The following is a 17,959-nucleotide window of genomic DNA, read 5'->3' as shown; positions in this document are numbered from 1 at the left end:
GAAAGAACTTTGACTTCTGCGGGATTTGTCATTAATGGGGCTGATAGGTGTGTCTACTATCGCCATGGTGGAGGCAATTGTGTCATATTATGTCTGTATGTGGATGACATATTGATCTTTGGTACAAACATTGTTGTGATCAATGAGGTCAAGACTTTCCTATCAAAGAGTTTTGACATGAAAGATTTGGGAGAAGCCGATGTGATCCTAAACATCAAACTTATTAAGGATGAGAGTGGGATTACTCTAACGCAACCTCACTATGTTGAGAAGGTCTTGAGCCGTTTCGGCTTTATGGATAGCAAGCCTTCTCCAACACCTTATGATCCCAGTGTGACACTTAGAAAGAACAAGAAAGAAATGAGAGATCAATTATGATACTCTCAAATTGTCAGTTCACTCATGTACCTAGCTAGCGCTACAAGACCAGAAATCTCTTTTGCTGTGAGCAAACTGAGTAGGTTCATGTCCAACCCGAGTAGTGATCATTGGCATGCACTAGAAAGGGTCTTGCACTATCTGAGAGGTACTATGAGTTATGGAATTCACTATTCAGGGCACCCCGCTGTGTTAGAAGGATATAGTGATTCAAATTGGATCTCTGATGTTGATGTACTCTACGCTACAAGTGGGTATGTATTTACTCATGGAGGTGGTGCAGTGTCATGGAGGTCTTGCAAGCAAACCATATTGACAAGGTCAACTATGGAAGCAGAACTAACTACTTTAGACACAACCTCTGTAGAGGCAGAATGACTGCGTGAACTCTTGATGGACTTGCGTGTGGTTGAAAAACCTGTACCGGCTATTCTTATTAATTGTGACAACCAAAGGATTTTTTCATGATTTTGACCCCTGGGATGAAAGTATTTCATGAAATGAATTCTGACTGAAACTATTTCACGATCTGACCTTTTTTGAAACGCCAGAGCCCGTGGCGTTGCAGACGCACATAGAAACGCCAGTCTACCGTGGCGTTGCTGCCCTACAGTGATACGCCTGTCTACCGTGGCGTTTTCTATTTTCTGCAACGTCAGTCTACCGTGGCGTTGCAGACCCACTGTGAAACGCCAACAGTGCTGGCGTTGCTGCCCTACAGGGACACGCCTGTCTACCGTGGCGTTTTTTCTTTCTTGCAACACCAGTCTAATGTGGCGTTGCAGGCCGATTGTGAAACGCCAACAGTCCTGGCGTTGCAGACCCACTATGGAACGCAGCGACGACATCCAGCCAGCCCACGGCATGCTGCTTGGTCTGCAACGCCAGCCCTCTTGGCGTTTCTGCTTTGGTCTGCAACGCCAGCCCCCTTGGCGTTTCTGCTAAGGGCTGCAACGTCCAGTAGACTGACGTTGCACATGAGGCCTGCAACGTCCAGTAGACTGGCGTTTGGCCTAAGCCCTGCAACGCCATTGACTATGGCGTTTCCAAATGGGTCAAAACGTGAAATACTTTCGAACCGAGTTCGTTATGTGATGAACTTACGCCTTAAGGATCAAAACAGTGAAAAAAATCCACAACCAAACGGGTTATCGCTAAAGTAAATAATTCTAAGGATAACGCAAAGTCATCAAGACACGTGAAGAGACGTTTGAAATCTGTCAGGAAGTTGAGAAACTCCGGAGTAATAACTGTTACATATATTCAAACAGACAAAAACCTGGCAGATCCTTTTACAAAGGGACTATCATGAAATGTGATAGATATTGCATCGAGGGAGATGGGTATGAGGCCCATAGACGTTACACCATAGTTGTAGCCCAACCTTTGTGATCGGAGATCCCGTGAATTAGGACCTGGGAAGAACAAGCTATTGGTTAACAGAGGAGAGTAATAAGTGACCGTCTCTAAGTGAAGATGCAAAACTCTCAGAGCCGTAAGGCTTAAGTGTTGTAAGGCAGGTTGGCAACATACCTTAATGTGATTCTATTGACTATTATAGCAAAAATGTTTTCCTACAGAGCAATCTTGAAAGAACACACATATATGAGCTCCGATTGTAAAACGTCGCAATCTAGGAGATTTGGGTAATCTCACGAAGAGACCAGGGAGTACGACGTATATGCTCCAAACCGCGGGGTAGCCTACTGACAGCCAGGTACTGGTTAAGACTTTGAGTGAAACCTGTTCACACAAAGCTAGCAATTCAAGGCATAGTCCATTGTCAAGTTGTGGGTGGATGTAGCTTAAAGTTCTAGGCACAAGTTCAACTTAACAGTCTCTGCTGAAATATTGGTATATTAAACAAGTGGAGAGAAAATGCAAATCTCTAAATGGGTATTTGAGATCCGGTGGGGGATTGTTATAATTAATAGGCTTGACCCATCTACAAAATTCTGAAATCTCAAATTGAGCCCATGAATAAAATGGCAAGTGGTGGTGCTAAAGTTTAGTCCCATACGGTTAGTGGAGGAAGTGTTGGACCTCTTTATATAGCGAGTTCTCCCCACCACTCTAAGTGTGTGTTGAGAAGAGAAAGGAGAGAACCACACGCGCGCGCCTCGCTTGGCCGTGTCAGGCAGGGCGGGGCGGCGCGTACGTGCGACATGCGCATGAATGGTCCGTCAAATGCCGGTCCGATGCCTTCCGGGGGCGCGGCTATCGTAGTCTACCTCATCTCATAACTTGCGCCGTCATCGTAGTCTACCTCATCCCGAGCACCGGTGTCCACCAGCGAACGGGATTGCTGGTCTCCGGAACCAGTCGCCTTTGTGATCCTGTACGGAAGAGGGCGAATTAGGTTTTTAGGAAGCGCTCTGCGCGACTGCTCGCTGCTTCCACAACGGGTCGTCTACCTAGCAACTCGGGCGCTGCTGCGTACCGTCGCCTCAAGCGTCCTCTACTTCGTCCCGTCATCGCCAACGTCGTCGTCAACAACGTAGCTGCACCGAACACATCTGCTTCATCTACAAACGTTCGGTACGTGCGTCGTGTTTTCGTTGGCCTGATGAACATGTTAGATGCGTACATATTTTGCTATACGGTGTTGATGTTATTCATGTTGTCTACTACATCTTGTATGTTAGAGTTTCATATGTTAATAGTTAGTATCGTCATGCTTTATATTCTGGAATTAATCATGAAAATTGTGTCTAATTACTCAACAGTTTCTACACTGACACACATACATACATGCAATGCAACCACCAAGTTTACTAGTACACGCTTTCTATAACTAGATACGATTTGGATGTTAGCAATCTGATGCTTCATAGATTTACTGATGCAAACATAGACCTTAGTGTAGCTACCTACCACGTCCAAGATTTTATGTTTTGGATCTTCCAGGCCACCAAATGTGAATATAGAGCCACCAAGCACGGCTGAAGAATGTGACACGCTTTGGGATACTTCATCGGTTCGACTTCTACCCATGATGTCATCTTTTTTTTTTAGAAAAGGAGGCTGAGCCCCGGCCTCTGCATCGAGTGATGCATGCAGCCATCTTTATTAGTATTCAACAAAGGTCTGATAAGAACATACATCAAACCATCCGAAGCCCCCTTTCACACCTACACACCGTGATAATGTGGAGTGCACTCACTCCCCATATCTAAATCCGGTGTCATCTCCGATCCATCCACATGACGTATCGTAACTCACAGCCGGTGCAACAGACCTAAAGTGTACACCACATGCACACGTTTTAGAAGCCGCCATCATCATCGAACCGTTGAACCATCTTCAGGATAGAGATCCGCATAATCCTTGTCAGTCCGGCCATCCGTCGACGCCACCACGACGCCCAACGGCACCACCTCCCTGCGCTCGTCCATCCAGACGCAAAGACTCAGTAAGATCTGTCGTGCATAGCACCTGCCGACTAGGCATGACAAAGTGTAGCACCTGTCGGCCAGGCATGACCTGACATCACCACCGAAGCTCCGTGCAGGACGAAGACGCTCCACCTTCTGCCTCCGTCTTCCAGCACTGCTCCACAAATGATGCTCCCTAGAGAGGAACGACACCGCAATGCCGCCATCGTCCGATATGGAAAACCAGATCCTAGGGTTTCCCCCGGAGCAACATGAGTGGATCAACAGTAGTTACAGAACAAAGCCTTCATCAAGGTAACGGCGCAGAAAGCCGCCATCGTCCACCGTCGGCTCGGTTTTCATCGGCAACCATGTCTCCTCACCATCAGACCCGTCATCCCCGGCGGAGGGGACGCCGCCACCACCATGGTCCCGGGTTAGCCGTCACCGTCGGCACCGCCAAGACCGGATTAGATCCGGCCAGCAAGCACCAAGAGAAGGCACCTGGAACCAGTCGCTGGTGCGGTGGATCGTGCCGGATCAGCTACCACCGTTGTACCTTCGCGCACAGGACGTCCAACAGCATCCTTGGGTCGTACAGCTCAACCGTGGCCACCCCTGCTCCAGCCTCAGGATTGTAACCACCAATCGAGTATCTGAAAGCAACAAATGACAAGACAAGGCAAGTATCTTCAAGTCATGACTACACCATCAATGATGCTTGGAAGCAAGTTTCAGTGGATCCTCCTGAGTTGTAAGAAAGAGCTAGCTTCATACTTACATCTTCTCATCAAGAACTGCCAGTGTATGGAAGCTTCTTTGCGTGCTCATCCCTGGGAGCATTTTCCAGTAAGGTTCCCTAGGATCAAGTCTCTCAGCGCAGCTGGCACCCAACACCATAATGTTAGCCAAAAAAGTCCATATATTCTTCTCACTTCAATAACAAGTTCACCACCATGAAAGCCATAGGAAATAGTCTACTAAGCATTGTGAAATGATTCATGGGTTACAGCCTGATTGTATCCCTAGGAAAGCCATAGGAAATAGTTTTTCTGCTTAAGTCTAAAGAAACGATTCAGTTAATTACAGATTTACGCTAGTCATTCAGTGTATAGTACTTTAACTTTAAGCCAATTATTTCTTCACATTCTTAAATAGAGGGTTCGCATGGGATTCACGAAGTCATTAATCAACATGAGTTTGTAACTGTAACTCAACATACAGGCAGCAAAAGGACATCACCTCAAATTTCCAATACGAGAATAGCCACCAACTGCATAAATCGCACCATTGAGTCCCACGCCAGCTAGAGCAGAGCGCTAAGGACCAAGTGGCATAAGTTATTCAAATACAAGAAATCATCACATCCTACATAGGTAAAAATCATATCCCCGAACAGCATTATAGAGAACTAAACTAAGTAAGAAACCGAACTACTCCCTCTGTCCCACAATGTAAGAGCATTTTTTACACTACTATAGTGTCAAAAACGCTTTTATATTGTGGGACGGAGGGAGTAGTAAATAGAACAATAAGATGGATTTTGAGAGCACTAAAAGTATGCATTTCCTTGAGCACATTATATCTCTCCACCATTTGTCCTTGTTTCAGCGAGGTTTAGGTACATTGTACAAAATAAAAGGATGGTAGAGACTGTTATTCTATTTTTTTACTATCTCGAGTGAAAACCCAGTAACTAAGAAACTAGTTAATCAGCAACGACAGTTTTTTCTGAAAAAAAACATCACATTATTTCCTTCTTCTGGGTAGAGTAGAGTACTACTAAAATACTGGTAATTTTATTTTCTTGCTCTGCAGCATATACAACAAACCCAAGATCAAATCAAACCATTACTTAATAACTGTAAATTGAATCAAGGATGATATAATGTAGGCAGCTATACCTTTTTCAGCATAGGCTGATTCTTTATCCACTTTCCATATGCAGGGCCAATAGCTCCTGTGCGACGTCTTTCCTGGGAATTGGATGGAATGAGACGTTGTTCGACAGAATGGCTCGGTAGCGACACTTTTGAGCGAGTAAATAGCTCCTGTGCGACATGGCCCTTAAGCTGAACTGATATCCTCATTAGCTGTTATGGGTTGGACCCACAATGTATCCACGTAAGCGCGGGACCCACCACTTGTCCAGTAAGCGCGGGACCTACCTCGTCGCGGCTAGAAGCGATTACGCCCGTGCCTGTCCGTCCGCCGCCGCCCATTGCTTTCCCCTTTCCCCATTCTTCTTCTTCCTCAGGTCTCCGGCGACCTAGTGCAGATGTCCACCTCCTCCGCCACGCAATCAAACTGGCGTCAGTATGGTCCAGTGATGCTCACAAGGTGCCCTAACTGCCCACGCCCAGAGCCTCTCAAACGGTTGGTGACTAAGACGGATGAGAATGGCAATCTTGGGCGGGAGTTTGTGAAATGCTTGAGCAAACCAATGGCAGGAAGGGATGGCAAGGTTATATCTTGGTTCTAAGCCCGTTCTTTCGCTGTTGTTTGCTTTGATTTCTCCATATTTTGTTTTTTCTCCTCGAATTTGAGATTTAGGGTTCATTTTGTGGTTTGCAGATCCTGAAGAAATGCACACATTTCGAGTGGATTGATGAATATGATCAGAGGATTAAATCTGAGGGCTACATTGATTCTAGCGTGGCCGCAACCTGGGAGCTCAATTTGGGCGGGGTGTCGCAGATGGAGAATTGGGGGAGCTCGGACAGAGGGGCGGGCAGAGTTGTGCCGATGGCGAGGTACTTGGAGTCTGAACTGACCGATGAACTGAAGAAGATAAAGAAAAATCAAAGGGAGATGATCGATTTGCAGAAGTAAGCAAATATCATGGCAGTGTTTTTTATTGCTGTGTCATTGCTCTGTTTATGTTTTACTTGCTATTCATCGTCATTAGAGGGGGCATTTAGGTCTGTCCAGTGTAGATGATGTGATCTGTACGCCATGACAAGTTCATGTATCTTAAATGAATCAACAGTTTGGAACACAAATTATTCAGTTTTCATGTTGTGTTTCCTCTGTATTTTGTTCTTCAGTTAACAGAGTACACACCCAAATTCAGTTTCAGTAAAAAAAAACAAAATTGGGCTGACGAGTGCGAGAGCAAACGAAGTTCAGTTTCAGTACAAAAAAATTATTCGTGGGCTGCGAATAGATGTTGGGCCCAAAATAAAAACGACGGATTATAACCAGGCCCAAAGGTGTAATTTACAAAAGGTACTACTGATTTCAATAGGAATAACCAGGCCCAAAATTATTTGACTGGTCATGTATGATTTTCAATAGGAAATAAAAACGACGGATTATATACAACAATCCAAGTTCATTTATCTTAACAGGGTTGAACATCTAATCTGATCTGTATTATTTACAAACATGGCCTAAGCGGCCTGCAAGATACAAGTGTAAAATCTACAGAGCTAGTACTACACGGGGCAACTACACGTGAGGAACGTCGGGCACGTCTTCTGACTGCTCCTTTTCTGCCCCTTACTCGCTGCAGAATCGTCTGTGATGCGTGGAACAGTGGCTGGAACGGGCCCGGCTGGAACAGGTTCTGGCTTCTTCTTTTCTGGCCCGCCCCTTGGTCGCTGCGGCTGCGCTCCATTGCCCCCCCTCCATTGCTGCCTTGCTGCTCCTGGGTCAACCAAACGAGAGATTAGTTCCTGGTGAATGGTGACAAGATAAACACAGAACCATGAATGGTGACAAGAAAGGATCAGCCCAATACCTGATGCACTGCGTCACTAATAAATATATAAACTGACAGATAAACACATAGATGTGCACAACATAGATAAGATATAAACACGGGCATCACATAAACTGGCACAACAGTACGTAGGGCACAACAGTACGGGCGATTACAATAAACTTACAGATACGATAGTGTTTAACATTACAGATACGATAGATAAGAAAGAAACTACGATAAACCCGGCATGGAGGGGCGACGGGCGCGCGTCTTCACTCCTCGGGCGCCCTCACTCGTCATCATCGTCGGCCGGCAGGTTGTAGGGGAGGGTGTGCATGGCGTGCTCGTTGGGCCAGATGCTGTCGAGGTCGGTGAAGATGTTGTAGGTGGTGAAGCAAATGAACTCACACCCCCCAAACCAGACACGGCCGAGGAGGTGATACACGTCGTAGGGGTTGCGGAAGCGCACGATCATGCCAGTTCCTCCCATGCGAGACTCGTCGATGGTGAACATCTGGGGAGTTCCCACAGGGAGGTGGAGATAGAGGGCGCGAAGGAAGAGCCCCGCGAACTCCCGTCCACCCCGCCAGCGCGACATGGCCCAGACCCGGAGCTGGTTCTCCACGACGACCCCAGCGGGGTACATCCTTTCCGGCCTGGTGCCGGGCGCTTGGAACGTCGGGCCGTGGAACTCCATGCCGGGGCTTGCGGTTGCTTGGATGTGATGCGAGGGGGGGCTGGGGAGAAGGAGGGCAAGGAGGAAGATGAAGATGTGCACGGGGCGGAGGAGGGTTAAATAGCAGGTTTTGGGCTGCGTCGGTTTGTCAATTCAGTTGCAGCAATTAATGGATGCCGCCCATTTGCGTTTGCCTATTGGATCAAAGGGTGCGTCGTCGATTCACACACTACGTCGAGCACGCCCGCCGTTCAGACTTTCGTCGGTGCACCTCGTCGAGCACGCCCCTCGTATTTAGAGCCCATTCAGACTGCGGTCCTCGATGCACTGCTAATGGCTCTGAAGCGACACGTGCATGCATGCAGAAAAATCGACGCGTGTCATGCAACAAAGAAGCACACGAAGTCAGAGGCGCGTACGCCACATCCATGCACCGATTCATTTCCAATCGTCGGATCTTCATCGAACTGACTAAATCCAACGGACAGGCCCTCACTCGGGCCCTCGATCCAAACCCCCGCTCGCCAGCCAATCAGCACACGCGGATCACGAGCGGATCACAAACGCGGATCGATGTCAGATCCAACCGCTCACTCAGCAATGATCGACGGCTATAAACATGGCGGGGTTTCGGATGAGGTTTCCGGGGTTATGGGGTTTAGGGTTGCACTGAGCTAGGGTTGAGCACAAAAAATTCAAAAAAAATTTAAAAAAATATGAAACTTTCTCCCATTGTCTACTGATGCAACTACGTTGCTATAAAAAATTGATTCATGTTATATCCATGTTTAAATGAAAAAGATTCACACAATTCATGTTATTGATGGAATGATCTAGGGTAGAGCATAAGTAATTCAAAAAAAAAAAATCAAAAAATACAAAACCAGCGCACATTGTGTACTTATTCAACTGAGTTGCTATAAAAAATGGAAACTTGTTATATGCAAAGTTTAAAACCAAAATTCACACGTTCACGATATCGACGAAATGAGCTAGGGTTGAACATAATTAATTCAAAAAAAATCAAAAAAATATAAACCAGCACACATTGTCATTTTACATCACATACTTAGCAAACAAAAATATAAACTTTGATTTTGAGTCGGTCAACGTTTTTTTGAAAAAGTTGACTATTTTACAAATGAGCACAAATAATTCAAAAAAAATCAAAAAAATCAAAACTTGTGCCCATAGTCCTATTATGTTGCATAGCAACCAAATATATATATAAACATGGTTTATATACATTTGCAGGAAAATGCCTTTAAGAAGATGGCGTTTACCCTACCTTATGAGGTCGTTTGTTATACATTTTTCATGACTATGGCTCTAACTTAACAAAAGAGCTCAGAATAATGACATAACAACCATATTTGAGTTGTTGTGGTAGCATTGAAACATCATACCCGAGTCAAAAGTTCAACTTACTCCAAATTTGAATTTAAACCGAAATTTTTATTTTTCATCAAATTTGAAATTCAGTTTGAAAACAATAATAATCAAACAAGTTTTGATGGAAACATGTGGGTACATAGTGCCCAACAAATTTTATTACATGCCATAAATTTCAAATGATCAACAGTTTTATCTCTTCCGACCACGCCGTGTACCCTTCTTCGCCTTGGCATTTCTTGTTTTTGGTTGTACTGCACACACAAGTTCACTGATCATCTTGGTTTTCTTCACTCGACTCGATGCTATCGCCTCATGAAACTCGATAGCAGCTTCAGTTTCAACAGTTTCGACAATGTGCACAGCTTCACTTTCAGTTTCGACAGTGTGCACAACTTCAGTTTCGACAGTGTGCACAACTTCAGTTTCAGTTTCGATAGTGTGCACAACTTCAGTTTCGACAATGTGCACAGCTTCAATTTCGTCACTTGCAGCACCAAACTGTTCCATCCACTGACTAGTTTGCCTTCTGCTGCCACTCACTCTTGCTCTTTTTGTTGGCCAACACTGTTCAACAACAATAGGCTGACTTGGAAGCTTCCTCCTGAAAACAACAAAGCATGCCACATATTTATAATTTAAACAAAATCAGAATATGAACAAACACAAATAAACAAGCACATACTTTCTCGGATTAGGAGGAGAGAAAATGCATAGTCTGGATCCCTCTCTGTGCCCAAGTATTTGACACCTTTTGCATCTGTTTTTGTTACCCTTTTGAGCCCTTTTTGGCTTTGCATCTTTCTTGTCCTTCTTGCCCTTCTTACTACTCCCATCTTTTTCAAACCATGCTTTGAATCTACTCTGTTTAGATCTGCCTGCCTTTCTTTTTGTTAGAGGAGGACACATGGAATATTCAAGCGGCACTTCTGGCCACTGTTCCTGATCTGTAAGAGGTGGAATTGGAGTTGCATATGCACCTCTGAATTTTGCTACCGAATAATACTCATGCAGATATGGATGCATATTTATCTTTGGTTGGCCGGCTAAGAATAGAATGGCATGATCACATGGTTTACCAGTGGCCTGCCATTCGAGGCAACTGCAATCATGCAATTCAGTGTTAACAACATGCCTCCTTCCAGTCTTGTTATCTCTAACTTCAGCACCTCACAGTGATGATTTTTCAACAGACAAATGTGTAAGACCTCTGCTTCTGTTGACCACCTGTTGCACCACTGCTGGAAGTTTATCACCTTGCACACAATCAGCAATCTTTTTTCTCAATTCCCACAGCCGCATGAGCATGATCCTGATTTGATCAACCATGTCATGCACAGGCAAATCTTTTAGCTGCTTCACCTTGTTGTTGAAACTTTCTGCCAAATTGTTGTTGATATGGTCATACTTGATGGCAGTGTTGAATCCTGACCTGTACCATAATAAAGAATGATAGGTGTTCAACCATGTACCAAACTCCTCACATGTTGCCATTACCTTACTAAGATGATATGAATGTGTTTGTTTAGTGTAAGATCTTGCTGCTGGCCACATTCTCCCAAATTCATCTCCTCTGAATTTTTTGATCAAATTCATCCACAAATGGCCGAAGCACTCCCTTTGCTCAGCATGTGGGAACACATTTTTAACTGAATTTCCAGACCTTTGCATGCATCTGTGTGTATTGCCAAAGGTGACACTGGCCCTAAGCATCTTTTCAACTGCATCATGAACCATGTCCATGAAGCCTCTGTCTCTGACTGAAACAAGCCAATAGCAACTGGAAACATCCAGTTATGTCCATCTGGAGCATTACATGCTGCCAACTAACCATTCCACTTGCCTGTCAAAAATGATGAGTCTATGCTCAAATATGGACGACATCCTGCTTTGAAGCCATCGATGCAAGGCTTTAAAGCCATAAAAAAATTGGAGAAATAAACCTTGCCATCCTCTGATACCTCAGTATCTATCTCAACAACACTGTCAGGTGACCTTTTCTCCACCTCTGCTTTGAAATTGAAAAGCAGCCTAAATGTGTTTGCCCAATCACCATACAAATTCTTCATTGCCCTTTGTTTAGCCTTCCACACTGTGGTATAATGCAGTTTAATGGGGTACAACTTTTCCAAGTCTACTTGGAGTCTTTTTGCAGTAGTGTTGGGTGTTTTGGCCAAAATTGGAGTTATCTTTTGTGCAACCCAAATCTGTGATGTCATGCTTGATTTTTTCTGTGAACTTGTGAGACAAGTATGTTTATTAGGGATTTGGTTAACCCTGACAGTACTTCCATCAGGCTGCAGTCTAGCAGATATGTACCACTTGCAAGCCCTCCTACCACTACCATCAAAACCTCTGCACTTAGCATAAAACTTCTTTTTATCAGTCCAAATTGACTTGGCATCAAACTGATGTCTGACTGCATAAGTCTTGAAAGACAACCTGAACTCATCCATGTTTGGCCACAACTTCCCCACTCGAATGACAGGGTTTTCCTTGTCATACACATGCACTAGCTCTTCATCATGCGCATCATCTACATCATCTGCAACATCTTTCATCAACTGTTCATCTACATCACTCAATTCTCTGTCATCATTATCACTTGTATTAGCTTCATCGCTCTCCTCCTCATCTTTGTCATCGACTAGAATGCCAAATAGTTTGGCCATCTCAGTGTCAGCAATTGGTGCAATGACCAAATCAGTAGGCTCCTCCAACTCAACTGCATTCCAATCAACAACATTAACATTTCCCTCTTCTGCATGTGCATTAGCCCCATCGGCTATTACTGTTAGATCCGTAATAATGGGAACGATATGCCTCTGCGAAGCCCAATCATCATCTGCCTTCTGCATAGCCAAGTGTGACGGCACATAACCTACCTTCGAGTCAATATTCAGATCAACGAGCTCAGCAAAAAATTCAGCCCTGAGGCTTGCCCAGCCCTCTTGCCTATCGATTTCAACAACAATATCTTCACCATCTTCAATTCTGACATACTCTCCTTTGAAATCATCATACCGCAATAGTGAAACCTCTTGCTCTGGACCCCAAAGCATAGTTTCCCCAATTTTCTCCACCAATTTCCTCACTGCCTTCTCTTCCATCGACTGTATCTCATTGGGATCAATTTCTGCACAATCAACCTCCCATTTCACAATTGTATCTCTCTGGATGTTCTCAATGCCACCATCAACTAATTTTGCCGTCGATGGAAAGAAATTGATTGCAAATTCAAATGTTTCAGCAGCATTCCCTCTGTTATAGGCGGGCGGGCAGCATGAGACAGAGCAAAGATTGCCTTCAATCGCACTCACAAAATGGACGGAAGGGAGGCGCATTACCTGTTCGAAGCTGAATCTGGCGGCTCCTTCTCGACCTGACCACGGGCTCCTCTCACCGCGCCGTCCCCTCTCACCTTCTATCGATTTCACCAAGCAAAACAGAGAGCTCAGATCTACAAGCGGAGGGGATTGGGACTGGAGTATCGAATTCACTCACCACCATGGCCGCCGCCGCCGAAAGGGGTCTACGCCGCCGCCGAGAAATAGGGCTCCTCCGCCGTAGCCGCCGCCGGAGCTGAAGATGTCGGGCAGTTTCGGACAGTTCTAGTCGGGCAGTTTCACGAGATGCGGTGCTAATTAATTTGGGCCCAAATTAGGTAAGACATGACTTAACGGAAATTGGACTAGTTGACTAAGGTTTTATCGTATGTGTGGCCGTGAGCTATTTTCTCCCTGCAAACCGTCGCACGAGAGCTATTTCATCGAAAGATGTCACACTGCTTCCAATTCCCAGGAAAGACGTCGCACAGGAGCTATTGGCCCCCATATGCAGGATCAAACACCTCAACGTCAAGAAAAGATTCAGAACCATCTCCACCACCAAATGCATAAATTTTCCCACACAAGCTAACTCTAGCAAGGTTTGCCTTTTCACAGGTCATTGGAGGGCATAGGGTCCAATCATCACAGGTTGTGTCATAACAGCAAACTTCAAGATAAAGATTAAAAGCATATATTAGGGCAGAAACGGCAACCAGAGAGCTTTTGGGAAGGTAAACATAAAAACTTAGCAGCACCTGTATCAATGCAGCTTGCATAAGGATGATCAGCACCGCCCAGAACAAATATTCTGTTGTCTAAGGCAACAGTAGCGTTAAAAAGCCTTTCATCAGGCATTGATTTCACAGGGATTAGCATGTCCAGGGAGGGTGAAAAGCACGAGAAACCTAGCGACGATGGACATGATATGTCATCCAGACCACCAACAAGATAAATGACGTCTGAACGCGGACACTGTTTAATCAACTGGTTTACTCGATCATCTAGGGATAAAGAGTCTGTTTGAGAATTCAAGTTCTTCACAGTGCCACTCAGCTCAACAACTTTTTCCAGTAACATGTCGTTTTCTCCACGTTGGTATTTGACTTTGTTGATGGATCAAGGCTGCATTCAATCATGCCAAAATATCAGGACATAACACCAAAGAAAGCTCAAATTAGTAAAGGGTTTCCAACATTTTACTACTGCTTGACCCTCCACATAAGAAGATAGTAAACTTGTTTAAACTCCAGCCTACCTGAAAATTAACTTAGATGTAGGACCTTTTTAATATATGAGCAAATTTCATTTCATCTTACTGATTCCTGATCTTCAAGATCCAAAGGTTCAGTGCAACAAACAAAAGGCATTGGTTTCAGGCAGAGTAGGCCAAAACACACTAATGCTGCTTAAACTAACGATTAGCATACGCATACCTGGTCGAATAGAAGCACATCCTCGGTGCAAGAGGTGCTGCAGCCATCACTTTCAGCGTAATGCTGCCCTTACAGTATCGCTTCTCTGTCACGTCTCTCCATTTCCCAATGAAAATCTTCTGCGAAGTCCAAGACCTCGCGAACAGCATCAGGATCGACGAAGATCCTCCACGGCCGGCCAAGCGACTCGATTGGGGCCTCAAAATCTGCATCCGTCCGTCCGTCAACAATGAAAAATGACATACTTTGCTAGTACCACATCGAAATATCAGCTACAAACATCACAGACATGAAAACTGAAGCCATATACAGTAGGAAATGATTAAAATTTGTAGTTTTTTTTGTTGAGAATTTTGTTAGATGTCTACTGCCCCAAATTGTTTGGGTCCTGGGGTGATGCGGTTGTGAAGGATTTGAGGCCTAGGCTAGCTTATTAACATACTGGGCTTAATGTTAACGTGTTAGGAACATGGGCTCAGTGTAGGTTAGCGTAACTAGTATATAAAAAAAAAGGATTTGAATTCCCGGAGGAGGTCTCTAGAGAGTAGAGAGGAGGGGTGCGCCTAACGTCGGGGAGGAGGGAGGGGTCCGGAGGGTAATTGATGCTGCCGCCGCCGACGATGAGCTCATTGTGGATGCGACACTTCTCTTGGGGCCTTGTTTGGTTTCTTGAAATTTAAAGGGGTTTGAAGGGGATTGAAAGGGATTAAATCCCCTATAAGTCAAAATCCACCTTAATCCCCTCCAATCCACTTCAATCCCTTTGTGGAAGGGATTAACCAAACAAGCCCTCAGGACGCGTTTGACAGTGTCGCATGACAGTGTCGTACTTTTCATTCAAGGCTCTAAGTCAAAATCAGTGCCGCGTACAGTGTCGTACTTTCCATTCAAGGCTCTAAGGATCTTCTGGATGATGAATTTGTCGGTCATTTATTTGCTTCCTCAGCTGACAATCTCATTTGTGATGAGAGCAAGCCTAGAGTACATCTCAGCGACTCCTTCACCATCCTTCATCTTAGATTCTCTGACGGATTCGGTATCATCGTGCATATGAATAAAAGTATCCCAAATTTTCTTTGCATTCTCAAGACGACTAATCTTGTTGAACTCTTCGGAGCATAGGCAGTTGAATAGAATGTTGCATGCTTGAGCGTTAAATTGCAACATCTTCAATTCCTCCGTGGTCGCTTTACGATCTGGTTCCTTTCCATCACCAAAGAATTCACCTTGCAAACCAACACAAACAACAACCCAAACGGCGGGGTTATAACCTCGAATATGCATTTTCATTTTGTGCTTCCAACTAGCAAATTTTGTACCATCAAAGTATGAACCTTTATGGTAGTAATTTTCCTCCCTAGACACCATACAGTCCTAGGTTGTGAAACCAAGGCAATGAAGACCAAAGCTGTTATACCACTTGTAGGATTCGAAGTATGTCTAGAGGGGGAGGTGGTGATTAGACTAGACCAAATAAAAACTTAGCATTTTTCCAATTTTAGTTGTGGACAAGTTTTAGCAACTGTAGCAAGTCAATCACACCCTACACATGCAAGTTTAGAAGTATAGCAATGGAAAGTGAAGACATCCACACGTAAATATAGGATAGGGATATGGATATCAAACGCAAAGATTGAGATAGAGATTTTTGATGTGGTTCCGATAGGTGGTGCTATGGCCCGTCCACGTTGATGGAGACTTCAACCCACGCGGAGGGTAATGGCCGCGCGAGCTCCCGGAGGGCTCAACACATGAAAGGTCCATGGAGAAGCAACATTGTCTATTCCATCACGGCTTATGTCTACGAAGGAGTATCCTCACTCTAGGTAGATCTTTACGATGTAGGCGATCTCCTTGCCCATACAAACTTCTTGATTCAACTCCACAACACGAAGTAGGAGGCTCCCAAGCGAGACCTAACCAATGTAGGAGATACCACTCTTTGAAAGGTAATAGATGCGGTAGTATGATGAACTCGTTGCTCTTGTGCTTTAAAAGATAGTCTCCTCAACACTCAATCACTCTCTCATAGATTTGGCTTAGGGAGAAGAGATTGATTGGGTGGAAAGCAACTTGGAAAGGATAGAAATCAATATTCATATGGTAGGATTGGAATATCTTGATCTCAACACATGAGTAGGTGACTCTCTCTCTCTCTCTGAAAAATGGATATTGCAATTGTTGGGTCGTTCTGAGCGCTTCTTATATGAAAGAAAGGTGGTGGATGGATATATATAGGCAACTCCACAAATTCAACCATTAATACAGTATTTCCCAAGTTGGTGAAACCGAAGTGAAACTCGGTGGCACCGAATAGTGCAAAATGTGGCAACTTTTGTATTTTCGATGAGACCGATATATGAATCACGGTGGTACCGATTTTGCCTAACCTAGTCAGTTTACACAACACGGTGAGACCGATTCTCAAAACTCGGAAATGCTGATTTTGTGGAGTTGGTTAACAGAGCCGGGGGTATTAATTTCGGTGGCACCAAAAGGGAACTTGGTGGTATCGAGACTTTAGGGTTTGGCATGTGATGTGTGTGATGTAAAACTCGGTAGGGCCGAATGGGCAAAGTTGGTGGCACCGAATTTTGGATATTAGGATTTGGACAGAATATTTGTGGGAGAATATCATGAGTATTTGTGGTGCCTAACTCTAAGCACTTGAGAAACCAGACCATCATAGTCAGCTCATCCCCTTTTAATAGTATTGGCTTTCCTATGGACTCAAATATGATTTCTCGCAAAATATAATATGTAGTCTTCAAGCTTGTTGCCAATAGATATTCCTTGCATCTAGGGGTTCTTCTCACAATCCTTAGCCAATGCATCATTGAACTTTTCTTGAAATATACTAGATGGAATCATTAGATCAATGATACATATGTTGTTTTTAATCACTAAACCACCTTAGGAAAAAGTTGTGCTTTCAGCCGTGCAGCCCGCCTCTATTGTTACTCCACCGATCAACGTCTAAGTAAAAAAACTCCATTTCTCCTGCTATGTCTCCGCCTCCTTAAGCAGCCACCAGCCAGCCGTTGCGGCCCCCGCCTGCCGCATCCCTGACTTCTCGACCTCCCTTTTCCATCACAATCACACAGAAAATACCTTGGTGCTGGCCAGCGGCCGTGGGGGATGTGGGTGGCGGTGAAAACGGACCGCGAGACCCACACCAAAACGTGGCTCGGGTCCTTCCATATGACGTAGCTCGCCGCACTCGAATATGACCGGTGGTAGGTCCTGTTCCAGGGCACGCCTGTGCGCCTCCATTTCCCGTGGCCAACAGCGCCCATCCATCTCGTCCTGCCGTCACCCGGAGTGGTGAACGTGGCCATGCCTAAGGAGGACCGGGAGGCGAGGGAGCGCCTCGATCAAGAGGCCTCCGATGACAAGTACACAGCGGACCTTCGCCGCAAGTATCCGAGCTTGCGGAGGCAGAGTGTGCGATCTTCGAGGAGGGCACAGTCGACGTAGAGGTCATCGACATCTCAGACGACGAGCAACAAGGCGGCAATGACGGCGTCAAGGATGAGGAGGAGTTTGATGTTGAAGAGTGGTGACGTATTTTCCCCTACTCCAGCAACGACGGCACCGGCCCGGACCCAATTGATGGTGGAATGACAAGGCAAAATTCACTCGACCTTGCCAAGGATGACGATGATGATGAT

General features: G+C 45.0%; 1 protein-coding gene across 1 annotated transcript; it reads right to left on the bottom strand.

Annotated features, from left to right (window-relative positions):
• Positions 1 to 2,605: 2,605 nt before the first annotated feature.
• LOC123442100 (kelch-like protein 8) lies at positions 2,606 to 17,561 on the bottom strand. The gene is given in 10 exon segments (XM_045118201.1): positions 2,606 to 2,714; positions 3,349 to 3,376; positions 4,335 to 4,408; positions 4,534 to 4,635; positions 4,995 to 5,071; positions 5,657 to 5,702; positions 13,369 to 13,601; positions 13,603 to 13,969; positions 14,362 to 14,537; positions 17,400 to 17,561. Coding segments are annotated over 10 exon segments (1,374 nt in total).
• Positions 17,562 to 17,959: the final 398 nt, after the last annotated feature.

The sequence above is a fragment of the Hordeum vulgare genome, chromosome 3H, assembly GCF_904849725.1.
Source record: "Hordeum vulgare subsp. vulgare chromosome 3H, MorexV3_pseudomolecules_assembly, whole genome shotgun sequence".
NCBI classification, from domain to species: domain Eukaryota; kingdom Viridiplantae; phylum Streptophyta; class Magnoliopsida; order Poales; family Poaceae; genus Hordeum; species Hordeum vulgare.
The sequence above is the reverse complement of the archived record's forward strand: the minus strand, read 5'-3'. Positions and strand labels throughout refer to the sequence as shown.